This window comes from Coturnix japonica, chromosome 8 (assembly GCF_054131305.1).
Source record: "Coturnix japonica strain WE chromosome 8, WE-NBRP24, whole genome shotgun sequence".
NCBI lineage: Eukaryota > Metazoa > Chordata > Aves > Galliformes > Phasianidae > Coturnix > Coturnix japonica.
This window is the reverse complement of record NC_140670.1, coordinates 10560410-10585866: the sequence shown is the minus strand read 5'-3', so window position 1 is coordinate 10585866 and position 25457 is coordinate 10560410. Positions and strand designations below refer to the sequence as shown.

The window sequence follows — 25457 nt, the reverse complement described above, 5'->3', positions numbered from 1 at the left end:
CCAAATACTGCCCCAGGACAGACACCCTCCTTGCAGTAGGAGTGCCACCAGCTCCACCATAGAGCACCCACAGAAGGGCAGCACCATCCCCTTGTGCCCCAGGCACCCCCAGAGCAGTGAGGGGACCCACTGCAGGAAAACCCATTTGGGACTGACAGACAAGCCAGGAAACTACGACACCAAAGGTTTTCCCTTCCTCACAGGAGAAAGTGAAATCAGTGCTGCAGTATGCTTAAAGGATGATTGCAGGCATCATGCCCCAGAGAAGCATGGCTACGTGTGCAGCTCAGTGGCAGCTCTGGGAGGTGCAGGCATCAGCTGCTGTCCATCCTCACCCCCAGCAGCTGTTCTGTCCTCACCCAGCCAAGGAAGCACATGGTCTAAGTAAGTAACCAGACAACATAGAACACAGTGCCCCTGTCCATACAAGGTGCTGAGTTCTGTATTAATGCTAGTTATGATAAATTAGACGTACAGATTTTCCAGCTCATGGTCATTTCCCAGTATGGGTCCAGACTGCTCACTTCCCTGAGCATTTCACATGCAAATCCACTCTCTTCGCTCTTTCCTTACACACTAAAACTGGAGGTATAATCCAAACTCATCTTTCTTCTTTTCTATGTTGTGTACAACTTCTCTCTCCCCCGTGCCAAAGAAAATTGGGGAGATAGAAGGAAATGTGCCCAAAGGAATGCAATACCTGCCCTAGTTTGCTGGCTCAACCAGGGAGCTGTGGCGAATCCATCAGGGATGGATCAGGAAAATTGTGGCACTGAGGAACTGCTTCTTCTAGTGTAAGTCATTGTTGCAAACCATGGGCGTGCACACAAATACACATAGAAGTATTTCTGCAAACTCACTTTGCAGGGCAGTAAAAGTGCTGTACTCCTATGGTGATGAACCTAAAGTCAATTAATTGCCTTTCCTGACCTTCCTGAGGTGAAGTATGTGTTTCATTTTGTAAAGATCCCTTCACAGCAGCAAATTGAAATGAGCACAAATGCAGGCTCCTGATACACTACTTAATCTCTAACGTTAACAGAATATCAAAAGAAACAGCACTGTCCCAACAAGGCTTTTATGTGCATCTTCTCTCCACCAGCATTAAAACCCTAATGAAATGCTTGTACCGTACCGAAAGAAGTATGAGATCCACCCCTCTTTTGGTTGTCCAGCAATAACTGGTTCCAAACAAGGCACTACTATCTCTCAGCCCAACCTAAGAGCAAATGTATACGTTTCTCCTCAAGCCACCACTTCATGCTAATGAAAATCAATTTGCATTGCTGGTTTCAAACCCACAGTGGTGCAGGCATTAACTATAGAGACTTCAGGGTCATAGTCCTGTTCCAGAACACCCAGTGCAAGAGAGTGCTACTCCAGGCCAGGTTAAAACACACATGATAATAAGCTTTCTCCAGCATCACATCAGTGACACCTACCCCCCTTCAGCTGGGAAGGGATGTGAGGCAATGACTTACTTTGCACAGCGGGGAGCAGCAGTAGCCAGACACATCCAGGGCACTGGGCTCCTTCCGCACGGCCATAGCGAGAGCACCTCTTGCCATGTCACATGGTCATCACAGGGGGCTGTCAACAAGAAAGGAGGCAGAACTGTAGGTTTTCCTATCTCCCTCCAGACTCAGGATGCCCATGAACATCACACAGGCTTGTGCATGCCTTGCAGTCAGGTGCTCTGTTCCAAGCCCATCCAATGGCTGGTGTACAGCAGGTACAAACCCATGGTTTGCACTGCTCAAAGAATCAGGGGATATGGGGGCATATAGGCAATGGACAACAAGTGTACCTCAAAATAATTTTGGAAATGGGAAATGTGTGGGCAAAATGTTGGCCTTTGTATGGATCCAAACAAGGCAGAGCTCGCTCAGGGCACCTGTCTGCCGCCAGGGTTACAGTCAGTTCAGCTCTAACATTTAACATCAATGCAAACAAACACATTAATGACCATTTTTATCTATAGCCAGATTTTGGCTAAGTAATGGCAACAACACAGTCTGCAGCTACCAGTCAGCATTCAAGACCCAGAAAATCCCCTCAGAGTTTCTATCACCTGCCCTCAATATAAGATACTACCAATTCAGGGCTACAGCACCAATCTTCATGGCAGGGATGTGCATCACGTGTCAGTCAGGAGGTCTCAGGCTTATCAGGTCAGTCTCCTCCTTTCCCCTGTACGGTGGTGGCATTGCATGTGGCTCAACAGATGCTTTCTGGGTGCTGGGACAAGTATGTTTCTCACAGTGCTCTGTTGGCACCCTGAGAACACAAGGGGGATTTTACCTCTCTGAAGCACAGTATTTTCATAACAGGGCTCAACTCAGACTCCTTAAACTTTGATCAGAGCAGGGACAATAAATCTGACTGCTTTTCAACTGCAAAATAGAAACTTTCATAAAAATAACACTGAATTTTTCACATACCCTTGTCTTTATCAGCAGAGCAATCTGGTCAGTAAGACACAACCACCAGCACAAACAGGATCCCAAATATATTTAAAGAGCAAAGAGCCTCTCTGTAGTCGGGTGACAATAGTGCTTCATTTGGATCCGCTTTCCAAATACTTACACAGCATCCCCTTCCAATCACAACATGCCACTTTGAAATGCCAGTATCACTTAGCTCCTGAACCTATTAGACCATGAAACAATAAACCCAGGGATACAAAAATAACCCAGATACCTACTTTAGCACCCAGTCGAGTTGACAGGTGTTATCCTGATGGCTCCGTTGCAAAAGCATCCTCAGAAGTGCCATACCTTGACCTCTGTGCAGCAGACATCATGAAGTCAATCTCCAGAAACCACGGTGTCTTCCCAAAAGGTGCTAGTATTAACTATGGCCTTTTGTTTCTTTGCACTCAAGGTTTCTCCCCGTCAGCTTTCTGGCATTTGCCAGCGTGGTGCACGCTTTACTGGGCAGATATTGAGCTGCAAATTCCTTCATACTTCTCTATCCGCAGCATTCTGCAGCTAAAGCACTAACCAGCCAGCAGATGAAAATGCCACTTGCTGCTTATTCCTGCTGCAGTTTGTTGAATTAAAACCTCTTTGTTTGCAAGCTGTAAACAAATTCTTCTTAATCTTTCAATAAAAAATGTCAATTATGCTCTCTAACAATGAAACTTCATTGCAATGAAAGAGGGCATTGCTACTGCTCTAATCATGATAACATATCAGCTGCTTTTAGAGTCAATTCCTTTTTGTGCAAAATGCAATGACCGTGCAATTATTCAAATTTCAGACTAACAGACCTACAGTGCTGCTCCCCTGCTCTTCAAACACACCCTTGAAAGCAACAGAAAAGTCTCTAGAGTAGAGGTTCCGAGCTCAGAATACAAAACACCTTTAAAATTCATTCAGCACAGCCAGTCTCGGGCCCACATTAAACACAGCTACTTCAGCAGAGAGCCAGAAAAGAAAGCCAGATCTTCAGCACGTTACTGTAGGCACTTCTCAGGCCCATGGCCTTCGTTTGGCTTCACTGGGGGCCCTGTTTATCTGCAGCTTCCTCGTCTCTCTCCAGTTTCAGTGCATTTCCTGCAGAATTGCTGGCCACAGCAGATGCGCCCTTCGGGCATTTCAACTTTTTTTTTTCTCATGCCATTATTTATCCCATTTGTTTCCAGAATCAGCCGCAGCTCCCAAATCAGCATCTGTAACTTTCCGCTGTGAAGCATTCAGGACACGCCTGCTACAAAAGCTTCCTCCTCCTTCACCTGCTCGGCCCCTCATGGACTCCTGCTCTGTGCCCTCACGCCGTCCATTTTCTCCTCCTGCAGAGAGCTCCCCCCTACAACACAGTTGTCCATCAGCAGCTGATCTGCTCCATTAACCGCTTGTGCCCCAACAACCATTCTCACCGTCCTAACCACGTTCTATGTATGTTGGCGTGCATCCACAGCCAGAGCAGCCTTGGATCAGCCATAAAGTGCCTTTCCCCCGTTGTTGAGGCAATGCATGCCTCCCAGCTTTCTGTGCCAGCCCAGGACAGCCTCTGTGGCTCCCAGTAGGCAGTGAGGAGAACAATCCTCTCCAGCAACCTCATGGGAGTTCTTCTGGTCCCACAGCTAAACAGATGGCCCAGAATCATGACCATATGGCTGCCCTATAGGAAAGGGGACTTCCCGGGGTCTTTCCAGGTGCACAGAAACCTTTGGCAAGCCAAAGTTATGTATAGCAGGCACAAAAATATTGCATTGAATCAATGGCTCCAGTGTTCTGAGAGTTGAACCTTAGTATTTTGTATATGCCCAAGGCTGGGTGCAACCTCACACCTCTGAGTCCAAAGGAGATGGGTTCTGGTGCAGCAGCCACCCTGCTCCTCCTTCCCCTTTTATCCTGCTCACAAAATAATACCAATCTGAGCCAAATAACTTAGTTACCTCCCTTAATTTTTCTTGTAATTTGCTGCTCATAACACATCACATCTTGTATTGCTCTTACCTTTCTTCTCCATGTGACTTAAAGTCACTCCAATCTGCAGTAACAAATCTATGGGAAGCTCTGACTGCTGATTTGCCACACTCCTCTCATATCCCTCCCTTCTTCACCAAACAGCTTTTATCCTTCCCAACAATAAGGAGAAAAGAAGACATAGTGGCGGTGAAACAAACTGCCCACCAACTCCCAGGACAAAATCAAAGTACACTAGCACTTCTCTCTCAGATACACAAGACCATCACCTTTACAGCACTTTCAGTGTGCACCTATAGCGTACTAGGATCAACAAGAGAGGAGAAAAACATTAATTAAACTTTTGGTATATTTATACACCCACATACTGGAGGCAGTGCTGGGGCAACACAGTCACTGATTTCCCTGCCTCCAGGCAGACCTCAATGACACCTCAAGGCAGAGCAGACCCCTTCCAGAGGATCGTGAGGGGTATGGCTTAGTGGGCATGGTGGTGATGGGTTGATCTTTGGACCTGATGATCTTAGTAGTCTTTTCCAAACTTAATTATTCAATGATTCTATGATTAAGAGCAGGTGTAAGTGTACTTAGCTGGACAGCACTCACCAAGCCTCCCTTTCTCCCTCTTCATGAACCACAATGCTGACATTGTGTCTGAGACCCCCAGACAAGAGCCAGCTCATTGCAACAAACTCAATGAAAAAAGTTACAAGACTTTAATTTCCATATTGTCTACATTTCACTCCTTCGCACTAATCTGCTAATCCTACATAATACTGACTTCCCGAGAATGGAGATTATGCTAATCAGGATTTACACATGATCCTATATTTACTTCTGCACTGACAAAAGGAACATGTCACCAGTGAGCTACTACTGCATTTTCTCTGGATTATGAGTCAAGCATCAGCACTGTCCAAATCTATGGCCACTGAAATGCTCCTCTAGCAAGCAAACTGATGTATTAAGGATCATCATCCCACTGCAGGTAAAAGGGTAACCACAATAACCTACTGGGAGTTTCTAGAAGGCAAAAACCTTTATTCCTCCCTCCACTTAGTAATACTTCTGTCATGCTCACACCCGCGGTTCAAAGCTCTTCCATTTTTCCAGAATCAAACACAGGACTCAGAGCTGAAAAATGATGTTCATGTCTTCAAGAAGAAACAAAAGAGTAGGTTCCAGAAGTAAGAAATACGTGGATTGGAACCAAATCCCACACAACCCACAGAAGTGAAATATCATAAGGATACCAGAAAACAGTAGAAAAGCGCGTCTAAAATGTGAAACAAGAAGAATCTTATTTTATTTTACGTTTATTACCAACTTTATGCAACCAGTTGTACTACATGATTTTCAGAATACCTTTCGTAGTTAATGGGAGGCCTTCACCTTTATTTCAAAACAGGGCTTCTAATTGAGTCACTGCATAGGATGTAGCGAAAGATTTAGATTCAGTGCCTTAAAATCCATAGAAGACCTTTGGCAAGTTTGTGTTATTCCTTGAGTTTACACACATCATCACAACTGGGGGCACAAATGTTGCATCCTCCCTGCCCAGCAGACACATTAACTGATCCATGTGGCAGCTGCCTGCAGGAAAGGCAGGAGCATGCGTGTCCTGGGCCCTAGGGACTGCAGCACAAGCTCTCACTCACCAGGCTCTTTGCAAGCAGCATTTCAAGTTCATGTGATCAGATTCCACACCACCCACAGATTCAAAAGAAAGAAAAATAAACAAACAAACCTTGTAGATGTAAATATATATATATATATATTATAATTATTAATTGTGCAGGCCTAATCTACTGCATCTGAGGTACAAACTGTGTGAATATTTAACTTCCCAAAGAAGGCTAAAAAGAAAATCCAAAGCAATACAGATTTAAATCTCTAAAGCAAGGATCCGTGCAAGTGGTTTACCTCGTGTTGCTACTGATTTGCATTCCAGTTGTGCAGAGCAGGCTTTAGAGCAGAAGTTCAGTAGATCTCTGCATCATACTCACGTGGCCATCCTGGGGCAAGTCCATGTCACCTCCCTCCAGCTATAGAGGGACATATTTCACCCACGGGCGCGCTTTTGCAGATTAGCACAATCCACTCCCCCAAATGGACTCAGAAGTACACAACGAATACAAGATCTCAGAGTGCCCAGGGGAGAAACAACCAATGCAGAAGAGCTATTTCTAGGCTCCACACAGCCCCAGGCCAGGACAGCTTTTTGCTGTACCTAGTCCCACTGAATTTAGTTTGTTCATCATTAGGAAAACAGCCAGATCCAAATAACTTTGCCCCCCCTGCATAGCAAGCTTTGGTTTCTGTGACTCAGTGGATTCACAAATACAGACAAAAAGTAACTACTAAGCTGCTTGACAGAAGGAGGAAAATAGTATGTGTGAGTTCACAACGTGTTACCCTCAGTTACCCCATAAAGGGAGCTCTGTGTGGTGATGAACTCCATCTGAAAATAAGAATTATTTCCAGCTCCTATTCTTTACCCATCCTGCAGGCCCAGCACAGACAGAGAGCTGCTGACATGTTTCTTCTATAAAAAAGCTACAAATCAGAAAAGGTCGATATCTTCACTTCTTGTGTTTGCCATTGCTAAATTTAAAACCATTGGCCTTATTACAGATTATTATAGAAATTCAGCTGCCCATCCCCCTGCACAACAGTTACTTTTGACCCCTCTAAAGCTTAAAGCATATTTCTTGGCCCCACTTTCTGCTGCTAGCCTGAGTAGAAGCAAACACTTGAGAAGAGAGGATCTCAGGAGATCCTGCAATACTTGAGAACAGAATAGCAAGCCCCAAACCTGCTGCTTCTCTGCATTGTATTATTGTTTCAATTTACTCTGAAATTTGGTGAGATAAGAGCATGGGTTATTTTCCTGGTGTTTGCAGGCCTTTGGACATTCTACTGATAAATTAAACTGTGCTTTATCAGGTAGATTTGGCTCCAGTTAGGGCCTGTGTGCAAGCCATTTTTATAATAACTGCAGTGCTGCTGAGTACTGTTATACATAGGTTTAAAGAAATTTCTGACTTGCCTGCATGTTCTTCCAACAACTCAGAGGAGGCACAAGACAGAGAAGCAAAGACTCACAGCACCACGGATTTATTTACAACAAACTGCAGACAGGTAGAGCAGCAGGAAACAGAGAGTGAAAAGCAAAGATAAAGTCCCTTCCACAAAATGGAAACTATCCTCCCTCAAACAGGAATGCAGATCACTGAGGGAAAACAAACATCAGAAATTCAAGTGATTCTTTTTAACTCTCTACAAAGCTGTTTTGATGGCCCAAACATGAACCATTTCGATACCCTTTGGGTAGCTCTAACATACACGTGGCAGACCCTGTAGCTGCTTCTGCATCCTCCCTTTCTCCAAGATTCAAATAAAAGTAGTCACAATCAAAATCCATCCAGTGCTGTTAATGTTTATATGCACTGACGTGCACTAAGATATTTTGGCGCAAACTGATATTCTTTGGAATCACACTTTTTTTCATTGCATCATTAAACACACTCCAGTACTTCAGGGAAATACTACATTACAATACACTGGTAACCAATATAGCTGGGTGCTGGAGGAAGCATCACTGACCAACGCCCTTTCTTTTTTATTTACTTTCAGATTTATTGTGAAGCCTGGGATTAAATAAACATGTCCACTAGATATGTGCAACACTAGATCTCAACATCCCCTGAGACAGGCCAAGTCAAAACTAAATACCACACCAAATCTAAGAAGTTTGAGATAGATTTGCTTGTTCTACTGTAGTTTAGTTAAGCCATTGTAAAAGTACACTGTTGCGTTTTTGGTTGGTTGGTTGGATTGGGTTTTTTTCTTTGTCTGACTCTCCCATACATGTTATAGGTGCACTTCAGGAAGTGGAGAACTGAGAACATTGCAATGTTTCAAGACGTAATGGCAGGGAGCAGAAACACCAAACCCAAGAGGTGCCCAAAGGACAAAAATCTGCAATCCTGGCAATAACCAGTTGCTCCCTGGAAAACAGGTACCTGTATACTGGTGTCTGGCAAAGCTTTCTTCAATCACCATTCAACAAATCTCTAGTGCACACATTTGGTAGTGTTGCAATGAACTGACTTCTCATTTTTACTTCTGTCCAACGTTATGCAATCTTTTTGCTACAGCGGTAATGAGAGCAGCTCCCTTTCCACTCCCATCTTCGGAGAGCATGAAAGTCACATCACACTGGGGTGCCAGTTCCCTCACCGTTTCCTGCAGGACCCTAGAAAAACTGAAATAAAAAGGAGAGAAGAATATTCTAGGAGTGAATTTCTGATCTGAGACCTTTGCATTTATCTACAGGTGATGAACCATAACCTTAACCAACATCTTCTTTCTCCAGAGCATTCCTTTCCATTTGTTTTTCCTCCTATACAAAACAGAGACAGGTTCCTATAATCTATCAGATTCTACTTTAATTTTGTTAAGCAACATATTAGACACGTCTCTTGCCTTTAGACACTATGGAAAAAGCACTTCTCATGCAATGGCTTGAGTTGGAAGGGACCTTAAAGCCCATCCAGCCACAACCCCTGCCACGGGCTGGCTGCCCCCCGCAGCTCAGGCTGCCCAGGGCCACATCCATGGCACTGGGAAGCTCCAGGGATGGGGCACCCACAGCTCTGGGCAGCAGTGCTACCACTTTTCTTTCCAGTTTTCAGTTCTTTGCCTTGGGGAAGGAGATGCCAGAATACACGGAAGCACATTAGATCCTTATCCTCCCTCATGTTTTACTACATCAGATGAAGGCCGGTAGAGCTCTCTGTGTGTTCACCATGGAAATGAGCAAACAGCAAAGGGATGGACGTTAAGGTACTCACTGTGGATGAAGCTTGTACAAAGTCCCATCTACTCCAACAGTAATTTGTAAGTGCTCCACACCTCGGTTTTCTCTTTTCTTCTCTACAATGGCAGCCAGTCCTGCCCCACAGAGCTGGGCAGCCCTCCTGGAAACAGCCCCACACACCTCTTTCACAATGATGCTGTCTTCACACGTGCTGTCGAGGCCGAGCTGCTGCAGAATCCGTCGGACTTGGAGGAGGGCGAGCCGGTCACTGCGTAAAGGGAAACACAGGCAGCGTCACGGTATTATGGGAAGCTTTGGCAGGTACAAACCTTCTAACGCCTTTCAGATGAGACTCTGTCATTATTCAAAGGAAATGGGACCACTGCTTCCAGCTCTCACATCCTCTAATTGTTTTAAAGCAAATCTCAGTCCAGATCCCAAACTTGCTCATGGCCCATTCTTTGTTATTCACCTAGCTCCCAGTGCCATGAGGAAGCTGTGTCAGATCGGTCACTTGACCATGTTGTTTTTTGATCTAAAGGCTGAGACAACATCTTCCAAGTTTTTTCAGTAGTCAGAGGGTTTCAAAGAGCCCTGAGGGTTGTTGTAGTCATGCACAGATAAGTAGGTAAGCACATGTTCATGGGGCATTTATATAACATTGCCTTTTAGTTAATTATGTTTAAGTATTACTTGAAGTTCTACAAAGAAAGATTCCAAGTGCAGTTGTATTCAGTGGCTAAGACACTGAAGACAACATAGCTGGGTGGAAATGATGATTCACCAGTTAAGGCTGAGGGTTTGGAGACAAAGGAGGGAACTATAATTGATTTATTGAAGGAAAGGGCTCCACTACTTTCTACAGGTCCTAAAAGACCTTGAGGAATCATAGCAAGTAAATTAATTAACTTTACCTCTCAATCTGAGATAGGAATTTAGTTTCAAATATGCCTCTTTTCCTGAGTGATTCTGAAATCTGTCCTCTGAACAGCAATCCTTGTTTGGTCAAGTCAATCAAAATTTGCCTCACTATTTCACCCAGATACATTCCACTGGTCATTTTTTCATATCTGTCAAAATACCAAAGAAGAAAAGTGTTTTTAAAGGCATTGCAGGTTATTTAACAGGAGTGCACATGTACATCTGCTCAGTGTGATAAACTCTGAAAAGCAGTAAAGCCTTCAAAACAATTGCCATTTTTTCAACTACCAAATGCATCAGTACTGAAGTTTCCTTTCAAATAACTTTCATTATTGTCATCTGACAAAGCAGTCAGCATCTTGGAGACTCATTCAATCTGGTTCTTAGCATCAGAATCACCACATTTACCTCTGTTTCCCTGCATTTAGTGAGCCCTCATCTACTTCTTTATCGTATTTTGTTCTGATGTTGTCAATGCAGCCATTGTCACCAAATCCTCCCCATTCTGTGTTAATGCACATTTTTCCTTCATTCCCTTCAACTATTTCTATGTTCTTCATGTCCTCCATGTAACACACATTGCTGCCTGTTCCTAGGAGGAAAGAAATATCAAAGATTCAGTCAGAAGAGTGAAGCAGCACTGTAAATGCAAGAAAGGTGATTGCAGTGATCATCTTTTAAACTCTCTTCTCTAGATCCTGTATTTTGAAGATCTCCCCAGGTTTTAGACAAGCAGGCATCAGTAGAAATGCTTCCCTAAGTGTATGTGCTGTACAGTAACAGAAACGTTACTGAGTGAAGTGGGCCCAGCACAGAATATTCCCAGCGCAGAGGAACATGGATTCCCTGTTATAGGCCAGAAATGGCTTTGGCAGCCATTGGCAAGCACTGATCAGTCTTTGCTGCCAGTTTGGTTGTAATGCACCACAAACCCTTTGCTAAAACAAAGACCCATGCTATGTCTACTGTCCTCATACTCTTTTACCATGCACCCACTTACTTACTGGGCTTCATCAGATCCTGAACCTGTTGAACTGCTGATTGTATCTGCTGTCAGTGCTACTGTCTGCTCTGCTGATTACCATACAAATCTACCAAGAACCTCAAGTGAATAGTAATACCATATATCAAACTCAAATAAAGGACATTGTTTTACAAATTCTAAACGAGAGTGTGAAGTCAAGCAGCTGCTTACAGGGTGGTGGTTCCAACATCACTGTACCTGCAATAAGGCCAATCTCACAGTTTGGATCCTCGTATCCACAAGTCATCATTGTCCCAACAGTGTCATTCACCACCGCTACGATATCCAAGTCAAACTCCTAGAACACAAGTCACAGTCACCAGTGGAGTTCTGGAGAAAGAGGCAGCACACACCAAATACATTAGGAAGCTCAGAAAAGAATCTCACATTTCTTCTCCTGATGGCCTCCCTCAGCATATCAACAACATCTTCCCCTTCACAGTCAGTTGCCTTGAATCCTTTTGTCCATCCTACAAGTGTTCCCTGAAACACAAGAGGAAGAAAACCATAAAATGAAAATAGAAAGAGGACCACATACCCTTTTTTCTTGGATCCTGAACTACCTTTAACTTTTTCACACACAGTTATTTCCCTGGCCAGGCTTCTGCTAGTGCCCAGTGCAGAATGCACGTCCACATATCTTTATGACTCAGCTACTATCTGTAGTAATTGACTAAAATTGACTTCTGGTTTACACAGGCATTTATCAACTCAGTGCCTTCTAGCACTCTTTTCTCCTCTGGAAAACATTCCCATCTCACCTCCTTCTGCGCATAAATTCATTGAATCTTTTGTGGGTGAAAGACTTCCAGAAAAACAAACATTAATAAACATCAATAGTTAATTTTAGGCTCATTCACTGAATAACAGCCACTATGATCATCAGCGAATTCAGTTCTGCTCACTAAAAGCCTTGTCAAATCCTACCTGGAGGAAAACATATTCAGAAGAAGAGTCTTTGCTGGCAGTCTCCCAACCAACAAGCCATCCTCCCCCAATATGACATCAGCTGCAATTTGACTCTATCGTTCTTACAGTCCTTACCTTGTCAATGCTGGCTTGCCTGCATGGGAAGGAGAAGGTGAAACCCAGAGGTAAGCGGGCACCTTTAATCCCCATATACTCCAAGAAGTCTGCTATGCACTGGACTATATGGTCAAAGAGCTGGAAGAGCAAAAAAAGCACATCTCATATTTGCTCACATGCACTGAGGCTCAGTTTGATCAATTAAGTGTTCTTTAGAAGTTACCTCTTCCCCTGTCCCTTGCATGATCTCCAAAGGAATGGCAAATATTTTATTATACATTCTTACTGATCTCCTTCTTCCACTTCTAATTTTGACGAGCAAAACCCTGAAATTTGTCCCACCAAGATCAAGGGCAAGGTATTTTCCCTTCTCTGTAAAAGAAGAAAGACACTTCATTTTGGTGCTTCTTTTAGCATGTTTTCCAGCCTGAATGCCATACTCTGCCAGACATCTGAAAGAAACTTCACCTGGGCCAATGACAGCACACTACTCCCTATGCCACTTATCCCATCTGTATGCTAAGTCAAGGGCTAATGGACCAGCCAGGTAATAAGGCAGGAAACAACGGTTTGCCAACAGAAACCATGGCATTTGCCAAACAAGCAGTTTTCCTGCACCATCTCCAAGTGACCAGGAAATAACTTCACCTGTTCCATCTGGTGTCCCACAGACATACGTAGGCAACATCTTCACTGTAGCCCTGTCTTGTGTTTCTCTTTTTAGCCCATACTCCAGCTCGGTCCTCATTTTGTTCATTACATCTCTGAGGGTCTCCAGGGATAGCAGGAAAGGTGCAAGAACAGCATCGATTTGCTTGCGCTGAGCGGCCAACCTGTATGCCACCGCTGTCACCATGGCAGCCCCCTTTGCACTGCCACTCTGAGAGAGGAGGAACCGAACATCACAATTTGGGACCAGCCTTCTCACTACCTTGTGCAGGCGCTTGGGGTATCTACAGGAATAAAGAACATTTTGCACATGGTTTGTTTTGCACGTGCTACAAATGCATGGATACATCCAACACTGCAAGCACTGAGGCGCTGCCAGAGGGTCACAGAGTCAGAAGCCAGGAGACAGGCACAGTGCTTCTGATTTCTGGCTGTTCCACAGAAGCTGTGTGTTTACAGGAATGTGAAGATACCTCTACACAAGTGTGAGTGCCAAGGGGGAAAAGCCAGGCAAGAACAGAGAGCCCACCATCAGAAAGCAGATAATAAGCCTTCAGAGTGGGAAAAATGTAAGCATAGGGAAAACAAAAAGAAGGAAACAATGAACAGCGAGTGTCCTGGATGCTTAGGAATCACTTGGAAAATCAATTGCTCTTACTCAATATGCCATGTCACGTTGTTCCCTCCCCCAGTCCCACCTCAATCTTTAAAGCTCCTGAAGCAGCTTTGTGATAACAAGGCCAATATGACCCTCTACATTCCACCACATCTCATCCCATCCCTGCAGCAAAACAAGCACTTCTCCAAAAGCTACACGTGTATGCAGGTGGAGACTCTACAACATCAACAAGTGTCCAGCAATTATCAGACCCTCTTTAGTTGCTTACTGGGGGTGGGTTTTATAGAGTCCTCCATCGATCCCAACAGTGGTTCGCAGCCGTAGCAGCTTTTTATTCTCTCTCAGTCGGGTCAGTATGGCTGCTAGGGCTGCAGCACAGAGATTGGCAGAGCGGAAGGACACGATGGTGCAGACATGCTGAACGGCAATGCAGTCATCTTCAGAGGGAAACAGGTTCAGCTCTGTAAGGATCTCTTTTGTATTGCTCAGACCTTCCTTATATCTAAACCAAAACAAAGGAAAGGATTACCTAATGCAAAGATATTAAGGCAGCATTTAAATCAGCACCTGCATGTTAGCTCAAACAAATGAGAGAAGACCAAGGCAGAACCTATTTGAGCAGGGTCATAATTGGTTCCATAGATCAGTAGTGCCTTTTCCACACTATCCTCAGAAGTATCTGGGAGAAGGACCAGACTTTTAAGAGGCTACTCCCTGGAGGTCAGTTTTATGCAAAACATACAGATGGGCTGGCCAGGTACAAAACAGGATAAATGTTGAGTTCATAGAAGAGCAGCACAGCAGCTTCACATAGTACTAGAGAAACTGTTCCTGAGGTAACAGCGTAGAAGCTTCAGCTTCCCATGCAGGCACCATCAGGTGACCCAGAGCATGCCTTGCCCATCCACAGCCCCAATATTTAGACATCTCAGAAGCTGAAAACTGCAAAAATAGCCCCAGGTCTCCAAATGAGTTATTTAAAGAACCTGTGTTCTGTGATAATACATTTGCCACTGTGATATTTTGTTAAAACTCGATCCTCCATCACTTCTACTTACAGAAGGATCCATTTTTCTCCTATGCAAAAGTAAAATCAAGTTGAACAGTTCACAGTCAGCTCCCAACACTCCCTGATTATAATGATATGTCAATTATCATTGCTGTGCTTGTGAGAATTTAACTGCCCCTCTGTTGAAGGGTGTATCTCAGGCTCTTACTTTTCCATTGCAGACACGTGTTTCATTTCAATCTTGCCCTTAGTAAGCAGAGCTGCTGACACTTTTCCATTGAAGAGCAGACCTTCCTTTGTCATTTTGAGAAGTATGAGTCTTACAAGTTCCCCCAGATACAGGCTACTGATCATCTTCTCAAACCTGGAATAGAGAGCAAGAAAGATTACAAGGCATCCACCAGCTCACCAAAGCCACTGCAACTTCAAGAATGTTCTTAGGCAGGTTGGTGACATTTAAGCATTTACAAAGAGCACCAGAAGCTAAGCTGTGGTCCTAGAACCCAAATCCAGCTCGAGATAAATAAGTAATTAAAAAGACTATTCAAAAACCAGAGCAACAACCTATTTTTAATGACTTGTAAGTGACTGTGGGAGCAAACTTTTGGCATGGGAGACAGGGAGGTGTATCCACCTTCCCAGAAACCCACCCTTCCCTCAAAAGAAAGACCTGAGTGGGACAGTACCAAGGCCAAGTTTGTTCAGGTTAACTTAGCTGGATTCTTGTTCCAAACAGACTCCTGGGAAATGCCAGATATGCTCTCAGAGAACTCAGATGACCAAATCAAATCACCCAGTGAGTCACTTACAATTGTTTTCCAGGATTGAGAGATCCCAGATCGAGTTCCCGATCAAACTCTGTGCGGAGGTCATCCAAAGCACCATCATCTCCAAAGGCCCCCCACTCTGTGTTAATGCACATTCTCCCTTCGTCACCTTCCACCAAATCAATGTGCCTCATCTCCTCCATGTAGCACGCATTGGTTCCAGTCCCTGTTTGTATTAGAGCCAGTGTGGTTAAATTAGCCATTTGCCTCAGGCTTCCTTTTCTTTTTAAGCCCACGTTTGCAAACAAGTCAATATATTGCCTTTGAAATAATATAAACTCATAATCCAGTGGTAAAGATGCTAATATCTAGCCACCTGTACTTGTTAAGTAATCATTTATCAATGAGTGAAAGTATGAGAAATTCATCTAGGGTTTGACTTGCTTAAAACCATTTTTTCCCCTATCTCAAATGTATTTCCATGTGCCTTTAAAAGTCACCATTGTGTGTGAAGTGGAAGGGTCATGGAAAGCCTGGCTGATCCTAACTACCAGACATGAGATGAATTCAGCTTTCTCTGGACAGACAGACAGTAATTTTCTATGCAGTCAGCAGAAAAGCTTAGTATGCTGGTCACAACTAAACCCAGACAAAATGGGGACTGTGGTATTTGATGGCAATGTGATCAGCATAAAAACAGCTGCTTTATAAAAGGCAGCCATGCTTGAAAATCAACCATTGTGTTTTTTTTCTGCTTCCTTCCTGCTCCTTCTGGTACTGGGACACTCCCTCCTACTCAAGATTCATTAGGATTAATCAAACAAGGGAAAAGACGATGCATAGTGAGCAGAAAAAGTTACCAATTATGAGTCCAACTTCACAGCGCGGGTCATCGTATCCACAGGTCATCATGGTTCCTACAGTGTCATTGACCATCGCCAAAACATCGACGTCTATGTCCTAACAGCATGAAGATGAGAGATTGGCAGAAAAAAAAGCTTACAAAGCCTTTGTACTAGATTAGTTTAGGAAAAACTCTTCCATTTAAAGGTACACCAGTTCCTTTTACAACATTATCCCTACAACACAGAAAATATCTCAGAATTCTCAAATGATGAGCCAGGTAGGATCTTTGGTTGCATGACTTATTTTTATTTGACTCATCCTTTTTTTACCAGAAGAGCGTGTTCAAGGAACACTTGGACATTGTGTTGAGGGACACAGTTTAGTGAGAACTATTGGTAGTGTGTGGATGGTTGGACTGGGTGATCTTGTAGGTCTTTTCCAACCTTGGTGACTCTGTGACTGTATGAAGTCTGATGCAGAGAAGGAAGTGAACCAAAATAAAGGCTATATTTTTACCATGTGAGAAAACAGAAGAGTTTCCCCTTTAGATGCTAAGATATGATTTTTCTTAGATTATGTTACCAATAGCATGGCGTATGACAAACAAGACTTCCCAAAAATATTGTCATGCTATTTAAAGGATTACACTAGTTGAAAGGCAGATTTAATCAAGTTTTACTGCTGACTTCAAAAACTACCATCAATCACTCCATCCCTCTGAGACCCACGGCCAGATCTACTCAATGTACAGCCATGTTGGTTGCTTGTTACTGGCTGCCCTTGGAGAATGTCCAGCAGTTCTCTAAACAACCCACACACCAAGAGCAGAGCAGCCGCTCAGATTCAGTTACAGAACTTGCCTTATGTTTCTGGAGGGCCTTGTGCAGAGAGCTCACTACGTCTGTGCCCTGCACTCCTCGGGCCTTGAAGTGTTTTGTCCAGGAAAGAAGGACTCCCTGCAAAGTAGAATTTCAGTGACCCAAAAGCTGTAGTCTTGGCATGCAAACCTGTGGGAAGGCTACTATCTCTCTCCACACATAAATATTTAGGCAAAAATAAGTCATAGCAAAAGATATCACACTTGCCTGGGTGCATGTTAACACCCACTCAACTAAATCAGCATAGAAACCCAGTCCTCTAAATGCACCTCCCTGTGCTTTGTTTAAAGCATTCATGGCTTTGTCAGTGTTCATAACACACTAACAGCATAAAGCACAAAGCATTTGCAGGACTGGAACCCAAAGAACAGATCCCTAGGAAGAGAAGAAAAATTTCAATAAGAGGCTACAAAATATTTGTAACCAGTTCTTCCATGTGGCCTTTCAAGCAGCCCTGCTACAAGTCTTTCCTAACTACTATCAACTGTAAAAAATACTGAATGAAAAGGGATCAAAAAAGAAGGATGAACTCCAAAAATATGTGATTTAAAGTCCAGCAGACATCATACCAGTACATGGTTACTATGAAATAAGACATTAATTAAGCTAAATAATAAAGATTCTGTTGTTCTGAGATGAGGAATAAATCCTTGAATTGTAGTCAGCTGCGATTAAATGGCAGTGCTCATCCATGCTTCTTCAGTGTGCTATGGAAAGGAAGTACCTCAAAAAGTCTGTGAGGTAACACTTCCATGCAATAGCTTCTATGGATGATGCAACAAGCTGGGCTTGCCAATACCTTTTTTTCACTTTACCTCTTCCAGTTTGGTCTGTTTGCATGGAAAAGAAAATGTAAAGCCAAGAGGTAACTTCTTATGCTTCAGGTTTCTGGATTCCATGAAGTCTGACAGACAGTCAGCAACATAACTGAACAGCTGCAGGAAAAAGGAGAGAACAGAGTCAGACTGTGACTAGCAGACCCTTCCCTGAGCATGGCACCACCATTAAAGACCTACCTCTGTTCCACTGCCCTGTATGACTTCCTTTGGTGTAGGGTAAAACTTGCTCTCCAGTTGACTGCTCTGTTTCCCATCATTAAACACCTTCACTTCAAGGGCTCGAAACTGAGAACCACCCAGGTCAACAGCGAGGAAATCACCACTCTCTGCAACACAAGTGGGCAGCCATCAGTGGTGATCAGAGCAGCAGGCATCCCCCAGAAGGCAGCTCAGAGCTCCTGCCTCACCACGTTCATGGGAACTCACCCCTTTGGGCTTGGAACCACCACCAGGAAGGCTGCAATCCCTGCAATGCCCTAATTAATATGTTCTTTTTATTTAGTAGCCTGGGTTTGCCCACTCTGCTCCTTTCACAGTAGCACATTTTCAAGCTGGAGAAGGATGAACTTTGCAGAAAGAGAGGCCCAAGGACATTTTGTGTTCACAGTAAAGCACTTATCTACCCACCCCACGTGAAAAGGCCCTTCCTTGAAGGAAAATGCACTGGCATGTCATAGCCCTGCATGATCTTTGTTCCATAGTCCAAGCACCTGACTAAATTTTATCAAACATGACCCTGAAAGGAAAGGAAGTGGGAAATTACACCTGTAATACCACAGCTACATACGATAGAGGTGACGAGACAAACCAGGTTACTCAGTAAACCATGACATTAGTCAGATCATTAACCCCCAAATCATTAAGAATGATGCTCCACACAGGTCATTCCAGGTAGTATCACTGTGGGCAGTGAAAAATCTGAAAGTTCACTGCTATTGTAAACGGCATCATCCAGCTAAGTTGGAGGTGTTTGAACCTGCTGGAAATTTTGTTTGCAAACACAATAACCAATAAGGAGTTCAGCAAAGGAACAAAAATAGAAAAAATCAATGTCATGCCTAAAATGGGCTTATCAGTATCATGTAGCCCAGCATGACACCAGTGTGTCCTTGGGACAGCGGAAAGGCTACACAACAGGCCAAGAGGCCACTGCCCAACGTTGGCCTTGAGGAACACAAAGTTGTGCAACAATGCTGACCTAACCTGTCATTTGCCAAGTCTCCTGACCTTAGGTGCTCCCTGCAACTTCCGGATAGGATCAGTAACATACGAGACTGTAGGACATGATGGCCACAGAGGTAACAAGGGCTAAGCTAATATTTATTCTTCTTTGGTGAAGGCTACAGTCAGAGGAAGGGCACTCAACCTGATATACTCTGTCCAGACATCCCTAGTTTCAGAGGACTGCCTTGAAACTTTGGACTACCATCCAATGATCCCTTTGTGCCATAAAAGCTATTATTTCTCATTTAACTGTGAGCAGATCAACTTCAGAAGGAATAAATTCATTCAGAAATGATGCACAGAGCAGCATTTCTCACATTTTTTGGCATCAGCAGGTGCTATGCACTGCATCCTCACCAACGCCTTACAAAAATTCTAAGACTCAGTTATACAAAGTAAAAAAATAACAGCCAAATTATGCTGCTCCAGGTAGAAAATTATCTGTCAGTCTGCACTGCTGGCACCAGCTGAGCCAGGAGCTTCAGAGCTATCTCGGGTATGCACACATCTCCAAGAAGGACTGGCTTTTAGATCGTGTTCCCAGGCAGTGACCAGGACCAGCAATGCTCATATCCCCACACCCGCAGCACGCTGCACTGCAGGCTCTGGGCTGTAGAGGCTGCCCTTGCCACGTCCAGCTGCAGCTCCTGCTATGAGGCCTGCAATAGGTACAGCCACATTTGCAGACTACAGAGTTTGCTTCTTATGATCTATAGCCAAGCCTTCCTTTCCAACAAGCAGCACTTGGCCTAAATACATCTAGTGTGAGGAGAAAACCCTGACAGCCCCCACAAACCTGCTTGCTGAGCATGAGGCAGTAACTCATCTTGTTCCCTAAACCAGCACTGCAGTGGGAGCAGCAGGAACTCACCTGAGCCATCAGGAAGTGAGCGCACAAATGACGGCAGCATTTTGACTGTCGCCGTGGGGTTGGTGTCTCTGCCCAGGCCTTTCACCATCTCAGCCTGGAAGCGAGCCATCACGTCCAGCAAGACATCGTCGGAGAGACGCATGTGGTACAGGTACCTGTCAACCTGGAAGCAGGGAAGAAGTCACCTGGAAGGCACACATGCTGCTCAGTGCTCAGCAGCTGGCTGTCAGGGCTGCTGCTTTAATGACATAAAGTAAGCTATCTTTTCTGATGGACTGATAGCATCTGTCCCATGTATGCCCACAGGACTCCCTACATTCCCACAGGCTGCTGTTACCCCATTTTTTCCTCCTGTTCATGTAATGAACTAGAGCTGCAGAGATGGTGAGGATCTGACCCCTCTGAGTCAGGTCCAGAAAATGCCGTCAGTGCCCAAGCGTGTCAGCTACAGTCTGAAAACATCTATTCAGCTACTGCTTCACTCCACAGACAATTAACTCGGCTGGCACACCAGGCTGGAACTCAAAGCCTGTTTCTCGCCCCAGCTCTGCCCTCTGTTCTCTGTGATGTTAGGATTACGTTTAGAAAACAGTTCTTGGTACAATAAATATACTTCCTTAAGAGTGTGTTATTCACAACGTACGATCAAAATAAAGGCCACTTGAATTAGAGGAAAATAGAGGATCTAAGAAGTGATGTTGCTTAAACAAGGGCAGGTTGTGGATAAACTGGCCTACAGAAGTAAGTGACTGGCCACCCATGTTAATGAGGCACAAACCAATTACCTGGTTACATATTCACAGACCTGTTTTAAATGGATGGTCAGCAGTGGCCTATTTGAGAGTGTCAGCCCCCTGGAAATAATGCAGGCTTTACCTTACAGCAGGAGAAAGACAAACTACAAGATGCCATTGGCAAGAAGCAACAATTGCCATAAGACACAGCCATGCCTTGACAAGACCATTATTCAGATATTTATCTGTAGCCCCAGTTTGGACAACCACTGGATTATCTCTAGGGCTTTCCTGTGGCCCCACCACTATGTAGGATCTGCCATCCCAGCCCAGACACCAGCACTGCTTCCTTGGGTGTACCAAAAGAAGGAAATGCAATGACTGGAGACATGCAGCACCCATGCACTCTCACACAGGCCCATATAACCTACTGAGATAATTCTTTGAGGAAATAAAACTAAAGAGCAATAAAAATGCCCATGCTTGTATTTGCAGACGTCACATACAAGCTCTCTGCACCCCGTTTACCTACAGCCATAGAAGGAGACAGTCCACTCCAAGGAGCCAGATAAGGCACAGCCTGCCTGCTCTCTAGCATGATTTACAACCAGAGCAAGGGCACACTGCCATATCAGTGGCTTAAAAATGCAGGAATGGCTGGGCCATGCAACACCTCCCTCCCAGCACAAGTATAGTCCTTGTTTTTAATTTTCTTAACATAGAAACAGTGCTGTTTTCATGGCAGAGAGGCTCTTGTTCTTGACACCAGAAGGCAAACAAGCCCAGAGCAGGTAGGGAGAGAGGCCCTCCTCTCTAATTAGAGAGAAATCAGCTCTGCTCCATACTGCCTGCGCTGGGCTTCCTTCCTAAGAAACTTCTGCACAGTGATACATCTTCTTGATTTCAGGTGAGACTAGTTTGCACCTAGCAGAAAGATCTTGTTTTTCTAATAGCTTCACAGAATGTTTCTGCCCCCCCCCTCTCTGCTGTCCCCACATCAGGAAAACCTTCCCTCAGCTACACAATGCGTTTTCCTTGTAAGAGCCCATTCTGCCCTAGCAGTGCTCCACAAGGTCTCTCCATTTCTTTTTAAAAATATAGGGGAAAAAAAGCACTGTCCAGATGAGAGACCTTAGGTCTGGTTTTCGGGGGCACAAAGGCCCCCTTCTGATCATATGGGGACAAAAGTGCTGTGGCCATCAGAGACATCTGACTGCAGACACCAGCACTTCTATTGGCACACTGCTCTTCAAGGTGGAATTACTGAAGAAACCTCCTAAGAATGAACCTGCATGTGTAAGCACGGGCACAGCGAGGACACTCCAGTGCTGCTCACCCTGCCATGGAGGCAGCGCTACCCCCTGCCATGCGCCTGCACAGTGCTCCACCTCCAGCTGGCTGTAAAACAAGAGGACAGGGCTGGGTGGTGACCGCCACAAAGCGCTCTGTGTGGATGCCAGGAAAACAGAGCACCCCTGGGGACATGGCTAGAAACCAGAGTGCCTCTAACTCAAGCTTACAGGTCCCACATGGTCTTATGAAGGAGAGACAACAACTCACTGCAGCCCAGCCATGAAAGCAAATGGGAAAAGCAACCTCCAGGCAGCTCATTTCCAGTACTGACAGCTTCTGATCTGGTTCACTTTTAGCTTTTCCACTTCTAATCCCACCAACACTAGTTGGAACTGTGTGTTGAATCACAGAAGACCTGTCCCAAAGCCCCCAGGAGGTCTTCTTATCCTTGCTGTCATAAGAGTGAATCAGACACCTACTCAGATATAAAATTCCCATCCTCCACTTTACTCACAAAGCAATTTAACAAGAAGTCCCTTCCTGCCCTCTGGACAGCACCACACAATGCCAGGTAAAGCCTAAATACCACTTTTCCTTACTGGAGATCATTTGTTCCATTGCTGAAAAGCAATTTATAATTGTGCAGGGAAAAGCTCTAACCAGACCTATTTTCACAGTCATCAGATGTATCCAAATGCTTCTCATGCCATTTGCCTCCACAGCAGCAGTGGAAAAAGCCATAACCTAGACTGCATTGCACACTGCAGACTCCACAGAGCATGAGTGACAGTTCTGAAAACACGAATCTCAGTTACTGCTCTAACTTACCTTTTTTATTTGATCCTCTTTTAGCTTTGCAAAATGGAAAGCCAGCAAGTGGACGGCGAACATTTTGTCGAGGCAGATGGATCGTCAGTAGTGACAGCTGCCGTTGAGTAACTCCAAAGCGATGCGTCTTTATTCGCTAAGCTGGAGCTAGAGAAACTTCAGCTGAGGCATTTCCCCCAGGGCAAGACAGTGGAGTTCCTGGGAAATTGAGTCCAGAAATAAATCCATCCAGCGTGATCGGTTCAATGATTAAACTTCTGTCTCTTTGTATCTCCCCCAACATCACCCCAAAGTCCCTCCCTCTCAGCTACGCGCTCCATTGTGCCCAAGCAGGCACCTGGAGAGCTGCCAAGCTGAAGGAGAGAAAAATCGATTTTGTTACAGCCACGCTTGAGAATGGTAACCACTTTGCCATGCAGTTGTTACGCACCCAGCCTGCCCCTCTTACACCATTTCCTTCCCCCCTCCTTGCTGCAGGGAATATGGAAAGCTAAGAGAGGATGTTAGGTTCCTTGCCTCTGCTTGGCACTCCCACTTACACTCTTCTGCATGAATTAACTCCTCTCTAGACCCACACAGTGCACTCTTATCTCCAGCCCCTCTCCATTAAGCTCCAGCCACCTTAAGTAGGGAAGGCACACAGCCCCCCACCCCCAGCTGAAACATCTCTTTCACAATTCCCAGCCCAGAAAGGTTTTGCACGGATTACTCTCCCCTCAGCCCCCTCTGAAGGCAAAGTTTCAGGCTGATGCAGATCCACGGTGTTGCAAAACCTGGGGAGAGAACAGACTTACCTGGCAGCCAACAGAGCAGATATCAGGCTGCAGCACTCAGCACAAGTGCCTTTAACTGGCAGCACCCAGTGCTTGTGGCAAAACTGCTTCCTTACACTATCAGAGCTGAATGTGACACAGCCTTTAACTATTAGTCTTCACATTTATCTTTAATACACAAGTGTTTTGTCACTGTAGTGAATAATAGGCTCTAATGAAAGATCCAGAAAAAACTGAGATATTGACTCAGAGAAAGAAGAAAGAAAAGCATTGGCACAGGGGAATGGGAGGCTCACTCCAAACTACCCCTACAGCCTGTGTGCTTCCCCCAGCAGGATCACTTACTGCACCAGCAGATAATCTACAGCCAAAATTCAGCAGGAAAAGATTGTCATGCAAAATTCCATTGATAGATCACAACAACAGCCTTGGGAAGGGATAAGGGGGAGCTGGAAAGGTGGGAGGTGCTGAGCAAAGGGAGGAATCAAAGAAAGGTACAGCTTCACCTGCTGTGGGGAACCTGCTGTAGCAGGGGTTGGACTCAGTGATCTCTAGAGGTCTCTTCTGATCTCTAGCTCTGTGATTCTGAATTGGGTGAAGACAGAAACAGTCACACAGATCCACAGCAGGACAGAAGTGGTCAGTGAGCAGAAAAAGATCTTAGGCCGTGCTGTGTCATGGCCTAAAAAAGGACCCAACAGTCTCACACGCTACTGTAAAGATATAGTATATGTATGTGTATGATTGAACTGAGCCATATGAACACAGGAGTACAACTGACAGACTCAGGAAGAGGACTCTAGCCAGTTCTGGCAGCTTCAAGAACACACAGATCAGGAGATAAGCTCTGCTGAACATCAGAGCAGCCAAGGTTACGTTTGCTCAGCCTCTGATCACAAGGAAAGACTTAAAGAGCTGAGGGAAGATAGAGAACAGCCCCACAGAGACAGACTATACAAAAGCTCTGCTAGGAAAGGTCAAGGCCTTTTTTATTCCTTTTGCTTGACTTGCATCAGGGATCAGCCCCAGATACCAGGAGATCCCAACAGCTCTGCTTATTTTCCACTATTCTAAAACAAGAAAAGCAAGAGTAAAGCAAAGAGGCTGAACAGTTCATAAATAGGACTTGGTCTAAAATTAGGCTTTTGATCTTCAAGAGAAAGGGAGAAAAGGAAGAAGAAAAAAACCATGCAACCAGCCAGAAAGCACGGTTCACTACTCCTGTATTCATCTTCTAATCACTGCTGGCTCATTAAGTCAGACACTGACTCCCAGAGGGATGGTCTCTCTCCTCACTGTTTACACACACCACCCCAGCCACAACCCCTCTGGCCAGCAAAACTGAAAGCAACACCTTTCAAGCTCCATCCCACTATGATCCACAGCTCGTTGTGACTGTAATACAGCAGATTTATTTCTCATTCTCTCTTTTCTTCTTATTTCTCTAACAGATGCCAGTGAATAAGGGTCTTAAAGAGCTAAACGTTACGGAGCAGGCAACAAGCACTGTCAAATACATGATGTGTCTGATCCGCTGCGTAAATCAATTGCTCATCTGTGGTGCATCCTTGCTTCAAGGAAGCTGTTGTGCACATTAAGACAAGATATTATCTCATTGCCATGCAGACAGCAGCTCACTGTTTTAAGGACTAAACTCCCAACTACGTAATGGCCATTTTGTAAGTATTCTGGAGACAAATGGGAAATGATCCTGAACAGATTGGCTTCCCTTGCCTGCCACACAGAGGCTTGAGGCTTCCTTCTTCCCCCCTCACAGCAGAGGCAGCATCAGGCTGCAGAGTTAACACAGAACACCTGAGGCAACCAACCAGAAAACACACCCCAAGGACAGACAGTATTTAGAAGAGATGGAGCCAGCAC

General features: G+C 44.7%; 2 protein-coding genes across 3 annotated transcripts in view; both read right to left on the bottom strand.

Annotated features, from left to right (window-relative positions):
- LOC107315732 (hexokinase-1) overlaps positions 1–4029 on the bottom strand; it is a 34445-nt gene extending 30416 nt beyond the window's left edge. Inside the window, exons 1-2 of the mRNA XM_085554095.1 lie at positions 2705–4029; positions 1482–1590 (exon numbers count right to left, since the gene is read on the bottom strand). Of these exons, the coding sequence (XP_085410221.1) occupies positions 1482–1568 (87 nt within the window). The 5' untranslated portion in view covers positions 1569–1590; positions 2705–4029. The remainder of the gene's footprint in view (positions 1–1481; positions 1591–2704) is intronic.
- Positions 4030–5710: 1681 nt separating this feature from the next.
- On the bottom strand, positions 5711–23671 carry LOC107315745 (hexokinase HKDC1). 2 transcript variants are annotated; one of them, XM_015866407.3, is made up of 19 exons: positions 23598–23671; positions 22804–23001; positions 19949–20111; positions 18031–18179; positions 17830–17949; positions 16997–17092; positions 16151–16250; positions 15333–15516; positions 14732–14887; positions 13783–14016; positions 12875–13179; positions 12450–12598; positions 12245–12364; positions 11588–11683; positions 11399–11498; positions 10585–10768; positions 10170–10325; positions 9290–9523; positions 5711–8700 (listed from the first exon to the last, which is right to left on the bottom strand). In XM_015866407.3, the coding sequence occupies exons 2-19, from the start codon at positions 22864–22866 to the stop codon at positions 8556–8558; spliced, it is 2754 nt and encodes a 917-aa protein (XP_015721893.2). In that variant the 5' UTR covers positions 22867–23001; positions 23598–23671; the 3' UTR covers positions 5711–8555. The 2 variants fall into 2 exon arrangements, with proteins under 2 accessions (XP_015721893.2, XP_015721892.2); XM_015866406.3 differs by lacking the exon at positions 23598–23671 and having other exon boundaries at positions 22804–23532.
- Between the last annotated feature and the right edge of the window lie 1786 nt (positions 23672–25457).

Coding starts and splice junctions, on each gene's coding strand:
- LOC107315745 (XM_015866407.3), bottom strand. CDS start 22,866: ATGTTCGCCGTCCACTTGCTGGCTTTCCATTTTGCAAAGCTAAAAGAG. Junction 12,599..12,874: donor TGGGACACCAGATGGAACAG/GTGAAGTTATTT, acceptor CTTCTTTTACAG/AGAAGGGAAAATACCTTGCC. Junction 11,684..12,244: donor GGCAAGCCAGCATTGACAAG/GTAAGGACTGTA, acceptor CTTGTGTTTCAG/GGAACACTTGTAGGATGGAC.